This window comes from Hipposideros armiger, unplaced genomic scaffold, assembly GCF_001890085.2.
Source record: "Hipposideros armiger isolate ML-2016 unplaced genomic scaffold, ASM189008v1 scaffold_186, whole genome shotgun sequence".
Lineage (NCBI taxonomy): Eukaryota > Metazoa > Chordata > Mammalia > Chiroptera > Hipposideridae > Hipposideros > Hipposideros armiger.
The window spans coordinates 2,864,012-2,885,117 of record NW_017731536.1 but is presented as its reverse complement, the minus strand read 5'-3'; the positions used below and the strand labels follow the sequence as shown (position 1 = coordinate 2,885,117).

Here is a 21,106-nt window from a genome sequence, read left to right as displayed (position 1 = left end):
TCATTTGATTTCCAGTCCCGAACCATCTTTTCTGTTACTCCATATTGTCTTGCAGTACCACAATTATTATTTTCCTTAGCAAAGTTTATAACTTTCAGTTTAAAATTTGCATCATACTTCTTTCTTTTGGCTGGTGCCATGATAGGGATGATAGGGGTTTGACTGGTCGACATTTTCTATGCTGTACTGTACAATGGTGCAGTATTGTGGTTGGCTGTTGGCTGTATACAAAGCCTGATTTGATTGGTCCCTGCTCCCTGTTTGCCCGCCCTGTCACTATAGCAGTCTGGTCCACCCTTGCATCAGCATCTCCCTGGGACCTCACTAGTGCGCAAGTGTGAGCTCTTCAACATTCTAACAGGCACCATGATAGTGCAAAATCGCGAATCTTCAATGCATATGTAAAGAAATATACGGTAACCCGAATTTACCACACTCGCAAAATCGCACACAGCCGACCATACACCCAGTATGGTATCGCGATTCGCGATTTTGCGCTATCATACTGGGTGTATGGTCGGCTGTGTGCGATTTTGCGAGTGTGGTAAAATCGCATAACAGCAAAATCGCATAACAGCCGAGCATACACCCAGCAGTGCTGCTGATGCCTGAACGGTATGTGGAATGAAGTGGGTGGGCATCGGGAGGCCACTGTGGCACGGGGCAAGCACTATGGGCAGTCTATCTGAAGTGTACCTGGCGTATAAGACGACCCCCTACTTGGAGGCATATTTTTCAGGGCCAAAAAATCGTCTTATACGCCGGCAAATACGGTATGTATTACAATTCCATTGACTTCATTCTCCACATTATACTCCACATCTCCTGACTATATATATATACTATAGTTGACGTACAATATTATTCAACTTCAGCTTCAGGTGTACAGTGCAGTGGTCAGGCCTCTACACCGTCCATGAAGTGGTCTCCCTAACAAGACATGAGTCCATCTGACACCCTACAAAATATTTACAACATTATTAGTTATATTCCGCAAACTGTCTTTCATATCCCTGTGGCAATATTGTAGTTACCAATTTATCAGCATTTATATATTTAAAATAAAGATTAAGTCATGCATGGGCTCATGACTTGACATTTTTCAGTGTATATTAGGTTGATCCAACAAGAACTGAAATGTTTTCCAAAAGTAAAGCCTTGTTTTTAATTAATATATCTTCTCCTTGATCTCAAGGAAGTGAGTGGAAATGGAATAAAGTAAGATAAAGGTATTTTCCTTAAGACACTAATAGAGAGAGTAATGGAAAGAACATGGTTGGCAGGCCAGAGTTAAAAGTATAACACTTAGAATTGGTGAGTGTCTTGGTTCCTTTTTACAGTGTTACTGTAAGGGCTGAATTGAGACCCCTGGACTCCACCCAGTGTTGGAGCTTAGGTGGGGTCCTAGCATCAGAAGCAGTTATGTTGTGTGGGCCCCAAACTTATGCTTTGAGGGCTGCTTGTGATGCTTTTTTATTGTGAAATTGTTTTGAGGACTTGAATTGGATTTCGTTCCTTTTCAGTCTTTTCATCTGTTTTATTACTGTAGTTAGTTTTTGTCAAAGCTGTCACTGTTACCTGTACATGATGATGCCATTGTCAAGCACAGGCCCTACCTACTCCTTTCTCTAGTGCTGCCATTCTGGGTGGGTCCCTGTGAGGTCTGCTCAGGATGGGCCTCTTCCTCTGAGGTCCATTTATCAACCTGTGAACTCAATGAAGATGGGCTGCTTAATTCTCAGTCTGGCCCTGATTTGCAGATTTTTACATTATAATTTAACCTAAGAAAGTTTATCTAGTTTTTTCTTAAGTTATGTACTGGTGAAGATGAGGTACTCATAATCGATTACCTTCACTGCCTTTTTTGGGGCATGTATGTCCATGTGTAGTGGGACTTTGTCTGCTTCTCAAGTATGGGGGTATCTGATGTTGTCTGCTAACCTTGTCCACACCACTGGCTCTGCATCAGCCATGTTAGTACCCTTGCTCATTTGGAACCTGCCAATCCACTCCTGTCCCCAAGACCTTTGCCCTTTCTTCTTCTTCTCCCTTAAATATCTGCCCTCAGATATCTGCATGGCTCATATCTTGACCTCCTTCAAGCGTCTTTCTGCTCAAGGGCCTGCTTTTTAGAAACAACTGCTCTGACTACCCTAATGTAGCACCCCTCTTATTCACTGTCCTTTTATCGTGCTTTATTTTTTTGTTTGAGTGCTTATCTCCACTTTTCATATTATCTGTTATTTCTCTTGTAATTCTCAAATAAAATTAGAATGAGGGTTCCATGAAAACAGCGATTCTCTTGTGCCAGCATTTGTTTTGCTCATTGCTGTATCCCTAGTACCCAGATTAGCCTGGCACATGGTAGACTTTCAGAACAATTTTGTTGAATCAATAAATCAGTAGGAGCACAATCTACTCAGTGTGCTTAAAGCATTTTGTCTGTTTGCTCCCCAGCATCTAGTCTATATGGCAACACAGCATCGTGCTAAGGCATACTCCATTGCAAGTGCAAGTGGCCCAGAGCTCTTTGTGTCTTTGTGTCTTTTTGGTACATTATATTATAAAAACTTTGGGCCATCCTAGTGGCTCAGTTGGTTAAGAGCTCGCTCAAGAGTTTGAGCTCTGAGCAATAGCAGTTTGATTCCCGGCCCGAGCTGAGCTGCCGCTGAGCTGCCAATGGGTGGCAGGATGACTCAGCTAAAAAACACACACACAAAAACTCAATGTCTTATAGACATTGGTAGTAGAAAGGGGATACTAGAAGCTAAAATACTTGAGAAATAACATCTGACAATATTTAAGGAAATGGTAGATGAATTAGTTATAAATACTGACTAGTTTGGGATCATTTAGGTTAGGGACAATTGACTTATCTCAGTAGTCCCCATATTACCCTTTCACAGTATAATAATTTCTTTTTCATTGAGTTCACCCTCAAACACATATACTGTGAATATACTGTGCATCTATACTGTACAAGGCCCTGGGGAAAGAAAAGTGTGACCTTTGAAGAGCTTAGGGATGGACCGATACATAGAAAGACAGCCCAGTAGGAGGAACCTGTGATGAATGCTATAGTCATTTCGAGCTGTTGTGGTTAGCAGTGGACAGGTCATTGAAGAGGCAGAAAGGAGCTGGTTAGGCTCCTCCCGGGTGTGAATCATGTGTTTGGAGCAGAGGGTTGTGGGAGACTAGGGGTGGAACAGCTATGTTGTTTGATGGAGTAAAGACTTGAATGTTAGCAGGACTAAACGTTTGATTATGTTTAGGGTTCTCTTTATTAGGATATAAAAGAACAATGTATTTTTTAAAGCTATTTCTCTTAAAATCCATTTTAGAAGTATTTGGGGAGGGATGAAACTGATTACGAATCTTTAAAAAATTTACTTTGTCCTCAGGATTTTTCAAATGTAATAAAATATCAAATGCATAGTGATTCAACCCTTAGACTAATGGTATTGGCTTAGATGTTATACTGTGGAAAATCTGAATATTGAAAACTTTTGGTGCTAACAGTGAGTAGCTGGTTCAAGAACCTGAAGAACCATAAACAGTTTCCATATGAAGTCTACAAGTTGTTGGAAGAAAGTGAAGGAACTGGAGAGACCCATGGTTGGCATGAAGGGCCTAACTGTGGGGAAAAGGCCAAATTCAGCTTCAGCAGGCTGGGTGGCTAAAGTAAGTCAGCATTTAAGTTTTAAGTGCTGTAAGGTAACCATCTAGTATAGCTTTCTGGTAGAATTAGGTGTTTATGACACTACAAGTGCTGAATTAAAGATGATAGTGTTTTCATATACCAATACACCAATACAGTATTGTATATTAAGTTCACAATAACTTTACAGCTTGAAAATTGATTCTGGTGCCTCAGGGAAAGAATCCCCAGTTAAAAAAAATTTTAATGTGTAAACTTTAATCTGGTTTATTGAGGAAATCCAAGCAAAATAAATCCAGTACCACAAATAATGTTTATTTTACAAGGTATGTGCTCAGATTGTTCATAAATGCTTAACTGGCTATTGCCAAGAAGTAGAGGATGTATCTATACAAAGAAGCACCACCGATTTTGAACCCAGAAGATAGGGCTTGAATCCTAGCTCTACCGCCAACCGGCAATGGCCCTCCAGGCTTCTGGTCTCTCCTTGTAAAACTGGGGTTAATGGATCATAGATCATCAGTTGGAAAAGGCATTTGAAGACATTGAGAGTTCAGTTGTTTAATATTTTAACCTGGGGTTTTTTTGTTTGTTTTTTAGCTGAGCCATCCTGCCACCTGTTGGTAGCTCAGTGGCAGCTCAGCTCGGGCCGGGCATCGAAACGCTGTTGCTCAGAGCTCGCACTCTTAAGGGAGCTCTTAACCAACTGAGTCACTTGGCCGGCCCCAGTTGTTTAATATTTTAGATATGGAAATCGAAGTGTATGAATTCGAAGACCAACTTACAATGCTATTGAATCAGCAGCTGGGCAAGTTGATAGTTTTTTGTTTTGTTTTGTTTTGTTTTTTTAAAGATTTTATTGGGGAATTGGGGGAAGGGAACAGACAAGTTGCTGTCCTTTTGTTCTTTAGTCTAGTTGTGGAGGACGTCGCTTCACTGGCCCATGTTGGTATTGTGATCATTGCGCTCTTCCTGGGTGAGGCAGTCAGTCGCAGGCCATTGGACTGCCGCTCACGCTGACTGCCGGCCACTCATGGCAGTAACTGAAGGCAGCCCACTGCAGTCACACTGCAGTCTACACCATTGCTGGTGACTCATGGCAGCCCAGCTCCAGGTTGAGCTGTTGTTCACCATCTTAGCTGTAGAGGGCAGCGTCACTGGCCCATGTGGGATCCGAATCAGCCGCCCTGCTGCTCAAAGCTTGCACTCCCAAGCCAACTCTTAACCAATGAGCCACTGGGCCAGCCCGCAAGTTGATAGTTTAATACACCATGTCCTTAATTGCAGCAGAGGGGCCAGCAGCTGAGAGGAAGATCTCATCCTGGGATGAGGCTGTCTAGTCCTCTCACTGCTACTTTGTCTCTCGGGGTTGTGTTGAGGACCAAAGTAATGCACTTGAAAATGCTTCATGACTATAAAAGTATGCTGCCTTCCACATACTAAATATTCAAGCAAAACATTGAATTTATTTGCTTCTGAGTTAATTTTCATCTTTTAAGCTTCTCAAGAAAAAGTGGTAGCACTTGGTCATTAACAAGTATAGTGGTCATAGGATACAGGATGTCTGTATTCAAAAGAACAAGGCTGAATAATCTGTGTGGGAACCGAAGCCAGTTTCTGTTGCGTCAGGCTGCTTGGAGGAGTCTCTCTGGCTGTTTGGGAGGACAGGTCCTAGCTTGGCATTAGGTGTGAAAGATTAGCAGCAGCAAAAGCTGAGTCCTGAATGTTGGCTGTTATTCTGCCTGTATATGCACATTTCCTGAGAAGTTATGGACTATTTATTTAGAGTCATATAATCATTGAATTTTTAGAACTAGAATAAAGCTTTTTAACAACTTACCCTAGCCCTTTCATTTTACATATGATGTCACGGAAGTAGAGAGAAGGGAAGTGACTTTCCTAAGGTCAGTTTGCAGGATTCTTAGGCAGCTCAGCCCAAAATGACTTCAGAAAATTATTTACTTTTAAAAAAGCAAGACCTGTACAGAATGCTTTTGTCAATTTCTTTTGCTGTTGTTCATGCACGTATAGCAAAATATGAATGTGGTGGTTTGACATTAATAACTGCAGATTTTAATTCTAGCAACAAACACTTGGCTTTTTTACTTTTTATCTTTTTTGTGCCACCTATTGTATATAAATTAATTCTTTACAAGGTTATTTCAGGCATAATCCAGATTACATTACACTCGGATATTTAATACTAGTCATCAATGCTGATGCAATTATTTTAAATTATTAATATGTGTATGCACATGTTTGAGAAAGAAATCCCTTTTATTCCTTTCCTCCCCAGAGACAATCATTTTTAATTCTTAGCTATTCTGGTGGCTTATCCTACCTTTATGTTTCTAAATGATAAAACACTATATATATATATATATATATATATATATATATATATATATATATATAGATATAGTTGGAAAAGTCATGCATTTCTGCAACAAAAAAACAAAAAAATACGTCATGACTTTTCTGACTATATATATTGTATGTATATATAGTATANTTAATATGTGTATGCACATGTTTGAGAAAGAAATCCCTTTTATTCCTTTCCTCCCCAGAGACAATCATTTTTAATTCTTAGCTATTCTGGTGGCTATATATATATATATATATATAAACACACACACACACACACAATATATATATATATATATATATATATATATATATATATATATATATAGTTGGAAAAGTCATGCATTTCTGCAACAAAAAAACAAAAAAATACGTCATGACTTTTCTGACTATATATATTGTATGTATATATAGTATATATATAATGTATGTATATATATATATATATTATATATATATATATTTTTTTTTTGGTAAAGATTTTATTGGGGAAGGGGAACAGCCAAGTTATTGTCCTTCAGTCTTAGTTGTGGAGGGCGCAGCTAGCTCAGCTCCAAGTCCAGTAGCCATCTGGTCGCCCATCGGAAGCTTGCGGCTGCTCAGCTCAAGGTGCCATATTCAATCTTAGTTGTGGGCGGGCGTAGCCCACCATCCCATGTGGGAGTAGAACCAGCAACCTGAAAACACTGTATTTTTAAATTAATAGGCTTTATTTTTCTGAGCAGTTTTAGGTTCACATCAAAACTGAGCAGAAACTACAGCGATTTCCCATACACCCCATGTCCCCACTCGTGCACAGCCTCCCCCACTATGAACACCCTGCATCCGAGTGGTCCATTAATGAACCTACACTGACACATCTTTATCACCCAAAGTCATCGTGTACATTAGCATTCACTCTTGGTGGTGTACATTCTCTGGGTGTGACATATGTATAATGACATGTATCCACCATTATAGTATCATACACAGTAGTTTCACTGCCCTAAAAACCCTCTGTGCTCTGCCTGTTTATCCCTTCCATCCGCCCCTGACTCCTGGCCCCTGGTGATCCTTTTACTATCTCCATAGTTTTGCCTTTTCTAGAATGTCGTATAGTTAGAATTATACAGTGTAGTCGCCTTTTCAGATTGGCTTCATTCACTTAGTAATACATATACATTCATTTAAGGTTCCTCAATGTTCGTGGCTTAATAGCTCATTTATTTTCTTTTAATGTGGATATGTATGCAATCATGCGCCACATAACGGTGTTTCTGTCAACCGGCAGACCACATATACAATGGTGGTCCCATAAGATTATAATGGAGCTGAAAACTTCCTATCAGTGACATCTTAACCATCATAGAGCAATCACTCAAGTTTGTGGTGATGCTAGTGTAAAAACCTACTTGCTGCTAGTCATAAAGAAGTATAGCACATACAATTATAGTAGTAGGCTATACCATCTGGGCTTGTGTAAGTATATTCTGTGGTGTTTGTACATCATAACAAGGCATTTCTCAGAACCATTCAACACATTGTTAAGTGTTGCATGACTGTATTTTTTTATTATTAAACAAAGAGTCAAAAACGTAGTAGTTGATTTCTTTTTAGCACCAAATATTCCATTGTCTTGATGAACTGCATACACATAAATTCACTTTATGCATAGATAGTTATAGCCTTTGTATAAATCATAGAGTTGAAATTAAGTGTGTACATTTTAAAATTTGATAAAAACATGATAATTTTGGTTTAAAAAGGTGCATCCTATAGAGATTATACCAATTATTGTCTCACCAAAACCATTTTATAGAGCCTTGCCAATATTGTATAAGATTTTTTTGTAAGTTAAAAGTGGAAATCATATTGTGATTCTTACATGCATTTTCTCATTACAAGTGAGGCTGAACATCTCTTCATATATTTAAAAGCAGTTTTAACTTTTGATGAAGGGAAAGCTTTTTTTTTTCACTCATTGCTCCTTGTTTTATGAACACAACATTTTAAGTTGGTATAATTGCATTTTGGACACCCACATAACCATTTTGATATATTTGCTTTATTATTATATATCTATCTTATCAATCCATGTTAACTTTTGATTTCTTAGGATATTTTTAAAAGCTCTTTTTTGGGCCGGCCAAGTGACACATTGGTTAGGAGTTGGCTTGGGACGCCAGCTCTGAGCAGCAGGTCCCCGGATCAGATCCCACATGAGGGCCAGTGACGCTGCGCCCTCTATAGCTAAGATAGTGAACAACAGCTCGTCTTGGAGCTGGGCTGCCGTGAGTCCCCAGCGGTGGCATAGGCTGCAGTGGGGCTGCCTGGCAGCTGGCGTGAGCTTTCGTGAGCTGCCGTGAGCAGCCATCCAATGGCCGGCGAGTGACTGCCTCACCCGGGAAGAGCGCAATGATGATACCAACATGGGCCAGTGAAGCGACGTCCTCCACAACTAGACTGAAGAACAAAAGGACAGCAACTTGTCTGTTCCCCTCCCCCAATTCCCCGATAAAATCTTAAACAAAAAACAAACCAAAAAAAAGCTCTTTTGGTTGTTGAACTTTATTTCAAGAAGATATGTGGCTATACTTTATACATTTGATGTGTTGTTGCATATATAGTATTAGTAGTTCTTTGAGAAACCATGAAAACATGGAGTGGATATTTGAGTTTATTTCATCCATCCCCTTAATTTTTATAAATGATGAAAATGACAGGTAAGGTACCTGATAAAGGTAACAAGTGACAATTCTGAGGCTAGAATCCATATTTTTTACTCCTAACTCCAGGCACTTTCTGTTTCACTGTAAGACATCATAAATAAGGGGTATTACCATGTCTTAACTTTTATTTTTTAACTTTTAAAAGTAGCCATCACTACTGTTGATAGTATCTGTAATATACAAAACTGTACCACTTTTTAGTCTTTCCTTATGTTTTACTTTTAGATTCTCCATGTTGGCATGACAGTGATATTTTTAAATCCTGTTCTTAATCCTTTGAACTTGTCTGTTGTTTTTGTTAAACTTATGTTCCATTTACAGTACCGTCCGGTTTCTTATCCAATAGTAAGTCAGAGGAGGATGTTTTTTTCCTCTGTATTCGGTGACTTTGTCCTGAGCCAACACTAACACCCATTTCACGAAGGCTTTTGTCTTCATCCAAACGTTCCACTCTGCCTTAGCAGAGCAGTGCAAGGTCATGGCGCCTGTCTTTTTTCTCTTCACATGAAATTAATAATTTGCTCCAACAGTAGTTTGTTCTAGGACATTTCCAGCCAGATGGTGGAAAGTTCTTGGGATAACATGGCAGCCAAAGCAACACTTTGGCTTTTTAAAGTTGACTTTGTTTTGGTGATTGTGTAATGAAAATCTTCTGAAGATTATACAAGGACATTAAAACAAGAAAGATCTGTTGGCTTAAAACATTTTTCATCTTTTAAAAACCACCACACTCAGCATGGTAGAATTTTGGTTTCTTTCAAGTGTTGGTCTGCCTGGCTCATTTCCCTGATTATTTGGCACTTAAGATAGCCCAATTAATATATTTTAAATTTTGTTTTCATAGGAATCTAACATTGCCCTGAATTCATTTTTTTCTTGAGCATTATAGAAAGTTAGAGCAAGAATTGTCATTAGAGATCATCTAGCTCAATTTGCTTATTTACAAATAAGAAAACCAAGACCCAGAGATAGTTATTTGTTTAAGGAACAGAGTGAGTTTAGTAGGGAACTTAGAACAGGTCCTAGGTTTTCTAATTTTGGGTTGATGACTCCTACAGCATGCCACAATGTGATTCAGTTTTTTGTTTGCTCTTATTTCAATGTCATTAGATTTTAGTTAATAAAGTTTAGTTTTATGAGAATCCTCTATTTTTAGTTGTTGATTAATTTAATTTCTAAATAGGTGATACATTTATATTGTTCCAAAATCTAAACACATAAAAGTGTAAATGAAGTATATGTGGTCAAAATGAGATTAGATATTATCCTCAGACCACATCTCATGATATTTTTTTTTCCAGGGAATTTCTCAGTAGAGACAGACAACCAGTTTGAAGCAAATACTTCTCCCACTCGTTTTTAAAATGCCTTTCCCATTTTAAAATTTTAAATTAAAAATAATAAAAATAGTCACCTATAATCTCATCTCCCAGTATTGTGCGTTTTTATTTTTTGCGTATTAGCATCTGCATGTATACTTATTCATATGGTACATACTATTCTGTCTTTGCTCAATATTACATCACGAAGTATGTATTTCAATAAAGTGTTTCAAGAGCAGATGGGATAACTTATTTTATGAGGCCAGCATAACTCTGGTGCTAAAGGCTAAGAATAACATTACATAAGAATAAAATTACAGACTGATATCTCATGAATAGAGGAGAAAAATCTTTTTTTAGAAAAATTAGCAAATTGCATCCAGCAATATATGAAAAGGATAATACATCATAACCAAGTGGGGCTTATCTCAGGAATGCAATATTGTTAACACTTGAAAACCAATCAATATAAGATGCCACATTGATCTCTCCCCCTCTCCCGCCCAAAAAAAGAGAGAGAAACCAAATGATTGTCTCAGTAAATGTGGGGAAAGCATTTGACCAAATTCAACATTCATTCATGAAAAAAACTCTCAGCAAAGTAGGAATAGGACACTAGATGCTGTTCAAGTTAAGGGCCCTTTGATGGGAGATTGTCCTTTATTTTCCTAGCGGGCCCAATCTAATCATATGAGTCCTTAAAGGTAGAAAAGGAAACCAGAAAGAAGGGTGGGTCAGAGAGATGCCGCAGGAGGAGTCATTCAAAGATATTACTGGCTTTGAAGATGGAGGAAGGAATCCATGAGTCCGGACCTCTAGAAGCTGGGAAGTACCCTCCGCTTACAGCCAGCAAGAAAGCGGGGCCTGGGTTTTACAGCCAGGAGGAGCTAAATCCTGCCAACAACCCAAACCAGCAGGAAATGGATTCTTCCCTGGAGCCTGCAGAATGGAAAGCAGCTTGCTGACACCTTGATTTTAACCCCTTGAGACCTGTACTGCAACTACAGAACTGTATGATAACAGATTTGTGCTGTTTGATGCCACTACGTTTGTGGTGATTTGCTAATAGCAGCAGTATAAAAACTAATGAAATGGATCCAACTTCTCAAAGCAGATAACTTTAGCAAGTTAAATTTGTTAACTGTAGAGTTTTAGATGCTTTATTCCAATTAATGTTTGATAAGTACCCTACTATATTATATGTTAAAGTACTGCTAGGTACTTTCCCATAAACAGCCTTTTAAATGTGTTTAGTGCCTGTATTTTTATATGTGTATGTTCAAGTACAAAATGTTATGTATACATGTGTTTTTATTTATTTTTTATTTTTTTAAATTTTATTGGGGAACAGTATGTTTTTCCAGGACCTATCAAGCTCCAAGTCAAGTAGTTGTTTCAGTCTAGTTGTGGAGGGCGTGGGGATGGAACCAGCAACCTTGGTGTTATGAGCACTGCGCTCTAACCAACTGAGCTAATTGGCCGCCCCATGTGTACATGTGTTTTTAATGTACACAGATAGAATTGTTTTACAGAGCTCATTCAGTTTTTTACTTTTTCCTCTCATAACTGTCTTTAAAAAGTTACCTGTGATGCCAGGTGAGCATCTCGTTTGTTGCTGTCCAAACTGCTCCACTGTACGCATCCACCACATTTTACGCCAGTTCCTCAGTGAGGGACACCTGGACTGCCTCCAACTTTGTAACACCACAAATAATGCATGTCTTTATATTATTTATCTATTACTGCCTAATAAATTCCCCTACAACTTAGCTGTTTAAAACAATATTGTTTCACAGTTGTTTGTAGGATCAGGAATCTGGGGACAGTGTAGCTTGGTGCCTCTGACTCCAGTGTCTCATGAGGTTAAACTTATGGCTTGGGTTCTGGTCTCATCTGAAGCCTCAGTGAGGGAGGATCAAGCTGCTTCCTAGATTTTTCATTTGGCTATTGGTGGGACGCAATTCCCATAGGGTTGGTGAACAGAGGGCCTCACTCCTCCAGTCAACAGCCAGTGAGGAATGCCAGGTAGACTACTACTCCGTATGTGAGGTCACAGCAAGGCAGCTGGATTCCCTCAGATAAAGCAAATGGGAGAGCAAGAGTATGCCCAACACAAGTCATAATCTTTTTGAAAGCTAATCTCCTCTCACAAGTGGTATCCTATCACTTTTACTGTATTCTCTTTGTTAGAAGTGAGTCGCTAGATCCAGCCTATTCCTCATGGGGAGCCAATTACACAAGGGCATGAATAGCAGGAAGCAGGGATTATTGGGGTCATTTAGAGGGTGTCTTCCACAGTCCTCGGACATATTTCTGTGAATTTTTCTTTGGCATATGTACACATATTGGGTCATAGGTTGTTCTCTGTAATGACTGCACTGGTTAATATTCCCATCAGCAGCACATGAGGGTTTATATATCATCATATGCCTGCCACTGCTTTACATTTATGGCATAAAGGGGTATCATATTGTTTTAAGTATATCTTTTTGCTCTTTTTCTCTAGTGGAGCTCTTAGCTTTTTCTTGACCATTTGCAGGAGTTGCTTATGATATCCTAGATATTAGTTTCTTGTTCTTCTAGTCTATCATCTGCCTGTTAACTTTGTTAGGGTTTCATTTGTTGAGCAATAATCCTTAATTGTGATGTAATTAAGTGCATTGTTTTCGGCTTTAGTTTGTGCTGTTAGGCTTTTGTTTAAGAAGTTATTTCTTGTGCTTATGTTATAAATACATCATTGTACGTTTTCTTCTATTAACGTTAGTTTTACCATTCATATCCAAGTATTTAATTCATCTGTAGTAGGTCTTTGATATGTTGTAAGATAGGGATCCATTCTGTTTTTTTTGTTGTTGTTTTTTATGAAAAAAACAGTTTTTCTTAGAACCATCTTCTGTACAATCTGTGTTTTCTCCATTGATTTGTGGATCCATATTTACTGTATATTGTTTCCATATATACACAGGTCTGTGATACACATTCAGTTCTCAACTGAGTTCTAGTGGCCTATTTATTTTTGTGTGCAAATGTTATGCTGTTTTTATAACTCTAGCTGTATAGCATGGTTACTATATCTGGTAGGGAAAGTCCCTACCTTCACTCTTCATTTTTAAGATTCACTTAGCTATATGTTTATTGTTTCATAAAAATATTAGAGTCAGTCTATGAGGTTCCTGAAAAAAATCCAATGAGAATTTTGGTTGTGATTGCATTGACTTGAAGATTAATTTGCGTAGAATTTAGATCAACCATTTAAAATTTAGATCATTCTATTCATATTATCCTTTATGTCCTTTATTAGATCAATTGCATGGGCCTCTTGTGTTTTGTATACTTTGTTTTTAAAATATGTTTTTATCAGCAATAACTCCTTAAAATATCTGGTAGAATTTAAGCTTGCCCAGTCCTAGAATCAAGTCATCTTCAGTTTGTTTAATGAGCCTCATTTAAGTAGGTAGTAAGTATTTTTCTTTGGGTTTTCCATGAATGTTTCAGTTCCGTAAAAATATTTTGATTTTTTTTTGGAGCTGTTACTCTTTTTACTGTGTTGCTGAGTTTCCCACTTTCCTGGTCTAACATGTTAACTATTCCCCATGATAATTGTGTTTAAACTTCTGCAATAACTGAAGATTTCTTGATGCACTTATTCCTATTTGTGCCTCCTGCTCCACTGAAGTTTTATTTCCTTTTTCTTTGATCTAAGATTTGTTTCTAAAAGGGGATAATGATGTTGGGAGGGTAAGAGTAGTGCTTCATAATAGAAATATGCTTAATAAAACAGGAATAATTTGTTTACTATTCATACTGTGCTGAACATGCTGAGTTGGCCTCAAGAATGTGGACACTAGAGATAGAAGATCAAGGGTATGCCATTGTTCGTTGTAAAGTGGTTGTCAACTTGAAAAGGCATTGTTTTCTTCCCTATGCTGGGATTTCTCTTCAGTTATACAATCTGAATATTTGTTTCTGTATTATAACTAAATAGGAATGAACATAAGGGCTTTAGAGTGGAACTTCAAAGCAGAGCACTGCTGGTAACTGTTTCCATTACACACTAATAGACTTGTAGGAGATGGGAACTGAAAAGTAGGAAAGTAATGTGATACCGGACCCAGGAATAAGAGCCAATGACTGGGAAAGTTTCCTTAACTTAATTTTTATGCTAAACACGTTAGTTTTTTTAATAACCTAAAACACGTGAATATTTAGATTTGAGTTTTTAAATGTATAGTTTATTCGGAAAGAAGCAATATCTTAATCTTCCAAACTGATCATTATTCTGTTTTATTTTCTGTTTCTCCAGAGATATTACATATGAAATATCAGTAGAAGCTATATCAACGATGGTTGTTTTCCTTTCCTGCCAACTCTTCCACAAGGAAGTTTTGCGGCAGAGCATCAGTCACAAGTATTTGATGCGAGGTCGATGGTATGTTTTTATTTTAAATTTGTCTAGATTTTATTGTACAGATCTGGATTCCTGGTCTTGGCCTGTTACTTTAGTATTGTTCCATGTCACCAACCAGACATTCCTCTGGTTGTTCTACCAGCATTTCAAACCCAGCACATAAGGAACCAAACTCTGCTGTTGCCCAAACTATTTATCCTCCCTGCCCTTTTCATTACCCAACTCCGTTACCTTCTCTAGTGGTTTCTTTGTAGAATTGAAACTTTGACATCATCTTTCTTCTTCCTTATCACTCTCTTTGTCTAAGCAGTCATCCAGTAATATTTGTTCATTGAAATTGGTTTTTTATATCTTCTCCTTCTCCCCAGTCCCACTGAAACTGCTGTGATCTGTGACCTGTTACGATGTGCTTGGACTACTTCAGCGGCCTCTTAACTGACTATTCCTACTTCCATTTAGTCAACAAATCATTATTGTGTGCTACCCATGTGGTAGGCATGTGTTAGGATGTGGGGCTGTGCTCCTGAGCAGAAGCTTCCAATCTCCTGTGGGTGGGCATGGGCATAGGTACATATTAAACACACACACACACACACACACACACACACACACACACCCATACCTTCTACTGACACAGTCTCCACAGAATTTTAGAATGAAAAACAAAGGCAATGTAGCTTTGATTAAAGTTCTCAAGGAGTAGGGAGCTTTGTCTTTCTCATATGCTTCTTGCTACATTGGTTATCTCCATACACCTTCACTGATAATAGGGAAAGGACCTGAGCTTTGGTTCAGGAGTCTATTAAACAGTTTTCTCTAGATTGCACGACCTGATCTATCTATCATCAATTTGTAGACACATATCCCTTTTCACCTGTTTTCTCTCCCTTTTCCTCATCCCATTACTTAAAAACAAAGAGTATTAACATTAAAAAAAATCAATGTACATACAGATGTATTTTTTTGTATGCATGCATAAATTGAATAATGTCATACATAAAAAGTATAGTCCTTTATAGTATTGCTTTGTAGTTCTTGCTTTTCTCTACTGGTTCTATGTTATTGCCTCCTTTCAAGTGCCGGGTACTGTATTATACACTGAATTTATATCTCACCTGTTATAGATTACAAATAAGGTAACTGAAGGTCAAGAGTTGAAGTGATTGGACCAATGACTTATGGTGTAGTAAGGAGGAAAGCCAAAATTAAGCCTCAAGTCTGATCTCAAACCCCATGGTCTTCACTATGACATGATAATGCTCCATTTTCTTGAACTGTACTAATCTCTTTATATTAGTAGATTATATAGATTATATGTGTATCATTATACAAAATCAGGTGATTTCCATAAGCATGAGTTTAATTTTCTTCTTTTTCCCTTTTGTGTAGTCTTCCATACACCAGCAAACTGGTGAAAACCTTGTTATATAACTTTATCAGACAAGAAAAGCCACCTCCTCCAGGAACACATGTTTTGTCTCAGCAGTCGGAGGGGGGAGGACTGCTCTATGGACTGGCATCAGGAGTAGCAAGTAAGCCTTACCAGACTTTATTTCCGTTCTTTGGTGTGTATAGATTTCGTCCAATTAGTCATAAGAAATTCTGTTCCCCTGGCTGCCACTACTAACATTGGATCTGTACAGCTGGCTAAATCTGAAATACTCGAAGTAATTTAAAATGTTAATTTTTGCTTTTGGAGCAGCAACTGCTGCAGTGAAATACATGCAGATAATAAATCGATTGTTTACCTGAAATACACCATTTTCAAGAAGAATGACTATAAATATATATGCTTGAGTTCTAGCTGTACAATACAAATACAATTAAGATCTTGGAAACTTGACTGCTGGGTTTCATGAGGAAATCATTCTATTTTACTCGTTAGGATTTTACATGACTAATTGGGTATAGTATTTTTATTATTATTATACTTAATGTTTCATTTGTTTATGACAAATTAGTATATTTTGAAGAGATATAAATTCAAAAGTGGCACAAAAGCAAGTCTTATTAGATTGGAAGCAAATTTTGTTAGGTGATAAAGTCCTTTCCCACTGTACGGTAAATTAGCCTCATTTCTGCTTCACAGTGTTCAGGGCTACAGACAGGACCTGGGTCCTAAGTAGTTGGAACTGAACTTTTGCTTTTTTCCGAAGGAGAAACAAAAACTAGACAGACACTCTAGTAGTTATAAGGTCTGCACCGAAGCTCTTGGCAAACCAGCCGTACAGTGTACAGTCTACTTAACTATATAGGGCAGAGCTCAGCTTTTGAAGGAGTTTTAAATGGAACTGAGTTCGACAGCTGAATTATGGCTGTCACATCCTCTCCACACTCAGGGAAGAACATCAGTTTAATATTGAAAATGTGGCACTGCGTGATAACTTATTAGATAATGAGTCTTGGGAACCTCTTGGAATTAAAAGACCTCTCTGTTGACTCTAGGAATTGATCCGTGAACCAGGCTTTCTAAACTTGCCTTCATTTGATTTCTTTTACTATTCCGAGTTGAATTACACTGTGATCACTCAGGGCTTGGACTCTGGCACTGAGCGGGCCCCCTAGAATGCAAGACCCACAGAGGTCCGTTCTCCGATCTCCTCTACCCATTGCCCTCATGGTTCCAGATGAGGAGGCTCATCCGTGGCCTCTGAAGGCAGCACAAGAATGGCTTCTTTGTCCCGTGGGAAGGCTTCATTAATCCACTAGTGTTTTCTGTGTTTTATTTTTAAACTGGCATAGGTATTTAAAAGCTGAGTATTTTGTAATACTTCAGTGTGTTTGGAGATTTCTGGGAGGAGATAAGTTCATTAACTGCTTTCTTCAACACAATGGCAAAACTCGGCAGTATTTTTCTTTTTTAAGTAAACATAGATTTGTGTTTGGTTTTGGTTTTTCGTGCAGCTATATGTCATCAGAATGAAGTCCAGGACGGCATGTGGTGTCATCACATCAGTACCAGGTGCCAAAAAACTTGACATCTAAATTTTAGATCCTCTCCCACCTAGTTAGCAGTATGTTGGAAAGAAGCCCCTTAATTTTCCTACCTCCCAGGTTCCTTGTTTTTTGAATGAGAAGGTTGGGATAGATGACTGCTGAGGTTATTTCCATATTACTTTCAATGAATCTATGGTCTAAAAGACGCACCCTTTAAAAATTTAATATTCAGTTAAAAGCGTTAAAATAGACATGATTTTTTAGTGTGCAAGTCAAAAGACATTTTATATAGCTTTCTTCCTAAATCTTTACAAAATTATTCATGTAAAAAGTATGTCACGATAAAGTAATTATTCATTATTTCACATTATGTGACTCAAAGGATTATAAAAACAACACAAGCACATTTCTCCTGAAAAGCACACCTATGTATTGTGGGCTAAATAAAATATAAAGTTGACCCCAGTATGTAATTTTTAAGTAAGCCACATTCCAGGAAAATCAGTGAAATTGACAAAGAAAATTTGACTTTAATTGTGTAATCACTCCTGACGATCTTTTGGTTGGTAGTTAAGGAATTTTCTTATTCTAATATTGGCTTGAGCAAATGGGATCTGGAAGTTCCTCACTGAAAAGAAATCATGTTGCAAAGCTAGATACAAATTATAAACTCTTTTGGATTATACTCATTTTCCTTGGGATTGAATTTTTCCTGGACATAGAAAGTATTTCCTTGCATAGCAATATGTGTATTGTATGTTTTGCTGAAATTATTTCCTTTGAAACAGCATGCCTTGTTTTGGAAAACTTCATAGTTTTGAAGAGTGACGTTTTGTTGACACTGGCAGGGGAAGAGGAGAATCCTGTGCTAGAACTGGGTCTGGCTGGGCCCTCACAGGAGTTAGGCAAGGCCTTCTTCAGTTTATTCTCATTTTTTCAGGTTATTTCTAGTTATTCTATTATTTGTTTCCTAGGCTCCAGCAAAAACTCTGTTATATCTTGCATGCCTTACACTTTTTTTCATGCCTTTGCTTGGGTTATTTCTTTAACCGAGAGTCTTACTTCCTCCCCTCTCTGACTGATTTCTGCGCATCCATCCATTAAAGTCCATCTCCAGTACCACCTTCTCCACAAAGACTCCTTTTTTCTCTCCCAGCAAGATGTGATCTTTTCCTTTGGTACTTACTCTGCCATGTGGTATGGTTAGTATGTAGAAGCGTCATTCCCCCTACGTTGGCTCTACGTACAAGACAACAATAGCTAACCTGTCTATAACACTTCTGAGTTTACAGAGCAACTTTTTGTGTATCTCACTGTATTCTCATAGCAACCTTGTGAACTAGATGGTTTTACTTTCTAATGTGATAGATGCAGAGATGTTCCTAGTTATCATATTGCTTGTCTAAGATCACTTAGGTGATATTGGTTTGCACTTGAGCTTAGTTTCTTTGACTCGTGGACTTTGCTGTTGTGTCTTTCATGATCACCACCTGACTCTTGTGTGTATAATCTGCTTCTTGACCTCCACGAGGGTGTTCACTGCAGTCAGTATCCAGCAGAGCGCCTTACATCTGTGGACTGTCAGTAAAATACTTGTTATGCTCGTTTGTAACTAAATACCAAAAGCTAATACTTATCTGCACTCAAGGTAGATGTGAACGCATTTATAACAACATGTCTATCATTTATTAAATGACTTCTGTTTGCCAGACATTTTAATAGCTACTTTACATACATGATTTTTATCTACTCCTTATTTTTCTTTACTAACATTTTATTATGGAAAATTTCAAAGATGTACAAAAGTAAAGAGAATGGTAAAATGAACTCCTTATCTACCCTCAACCCATCTTCAAGAATTATCAACATTTTGCTAATTATTTTCCCATTTATCTCCCTCCTCCTCTTTTTAAAAACTTTATTTGAAAATAAAGTTCACATCTAGAGAAAAGTTCCAAAAATAAAAATATTACACAAATACAATATACCTTTGTCTAGATGACTTGTAAATATTTTACCCCATTTGTTTTATATTTGCATTCTCTCTTTATCATATTTTACGCACACACAATTTTTTTTAACCATTTGAGGGTTAAAAATTTAGCCATTTACCCCAAAATACTTGAATGTGTACTTCCTAAAAGCGATTATCTCTTACACAACCACAGTACACTTACCAACTTGAGTAAATTTAACATTCAGCTACCCTTACAAATAAATCAAGTAGGCATTTGTTTCTATCTCAGTAAAAAATAACAAAGTGGAATTACTCTCTGTATTTAAAAATCTCCTTTATTAAGCATAGAATCATTTGTGATGCACATACATTGAATTTTTACAGCGAGGTTTCCTCCTATCTACTCTCATGAGTTTATCTATCTTAGACTAAAAGCTCCGTGATGCAGCGTGTAACCTTCTCCCTTCTGTTTATTATTGGTCCTCCAGGTCACAGTGAGTGCTGGGACAAAATTTGATCAGAATGTAATAAATAACTGGAGGAATTATTAATACTTTTTAATTACTACTGATAAATTTTTTTTTGCAGTTAATGAGAGTGATGAAAATAAACTTGTATAAATTTTGTTCTTTCTTTAAAAAGTGTTTTACCTGTGTCGAGTGTGATTTCTTTCATAGGAAGTGGTAAGAATGAATTATACATTTATATATTACTTTATCTGGGAATATTTATAGTACATGCAAACAGGCCTCTATTCATAATTTCATAATGTAAGAAAAGAAATGGGTTCCTTCCTCTCTAGATTTTTAGTGTAGAAATTCCTATAATATGCTGACAAAATGGAAAAGAATCAATTGATATATCACTTTACTGTTTAGAAAAGAATGCCACAGTTTTAATTAATCTGTTTTTTTAATGAATGATAGAATTCCAGGATTAGGAGAGATGATGATAAAGGTCCTCCAGTGGCTCCCAAACATTAGCAGAACCCCCTGGCATACTTTTAAAAAATGCATATGCGTATGCTTACACCTTTAGGCATGAGATGAGGCCTGGTCATATACATTTTCAGTAAGCATTCTAGATGATTGGCATATAGCAGGTCCATTTTGGCTCCACTCATGTGGTGTGGGTCCCTTTCCTGGCTTGAGTCTGTTCTGTGGGCCCATCATTGCAGACCGTTGAGCCAATAATATTAACTGCTGAGGAATACTTAGTTTTGAGGCAGCTTTAATGGATTAGCTTACCCGCTCCTCATGTATTATCTTAGTTTCTCATCTTACTGCTTTCTGTATTGCTCTCTGTTGTTGGTGAGGTCCAGTTTATCTGCCCATGAGTACAGTACTCCAGCATGAAATAGAGTAGAACTTGAACCCCCCTGATTCTAGACACTGTACTTTTTTATTAATCTCGTCTAAATGCCCATAACTCTTTTGACAAATAATATTCAGTTATTAGTGAATCTATGGTTAATTTTATCATGTAAACCTTTTCCATAGTTTTTATGTCCTATGTTTCCCCTTCAGGTTTTATAATACAGGTACAGACCTTTCATGGTATCTCAGGTATAGTTTTGTTAAGTGTGGTGTGGTCCATAATGCCAGCCAAAGAATGAGATTTGCTCTTATTTTCAGCTCTAGATCATCATTAAAAAATATTTTTGGGCTTCCTGCTTTATTCAGGGTTATGTCCTTGGCACCATATTGAGAGAGGGTTGACACATTTATAATTCCTGTGTGGAAAGCAGGG

At 37.6% G+C, this 21,106-nt stretch overlaps 1 protein-coding gene across 4 annotated transcripts in view; it reads left to right on the top strand.

The window, feature by feature from the left end:
* Window positions 1–21,106, top strand: part of DYM (dymeclin) — a 296,439-nt gene that overhangs the window by 67,822 nt on the left and 207,511 nt on the right. For all 4 annotated transcript variants that reach the window (XM_019652741.1, XM_019652742.1, XM_019652744.1 and 1 more), the window contains exons 7-8: window positions 14,359–14,484; window positions 15,853–15,995. In XM_019652741.1, coding sequence (XP_019508286.1) covers window positions 14,359–14,484; window positions 15,853–15,995 — 269 coding nt within the window. The remainder of the gene's footprint in view (window positions 1–14,358; window positions 14,485–15,852; window positions 15,996–21,106) is intronic.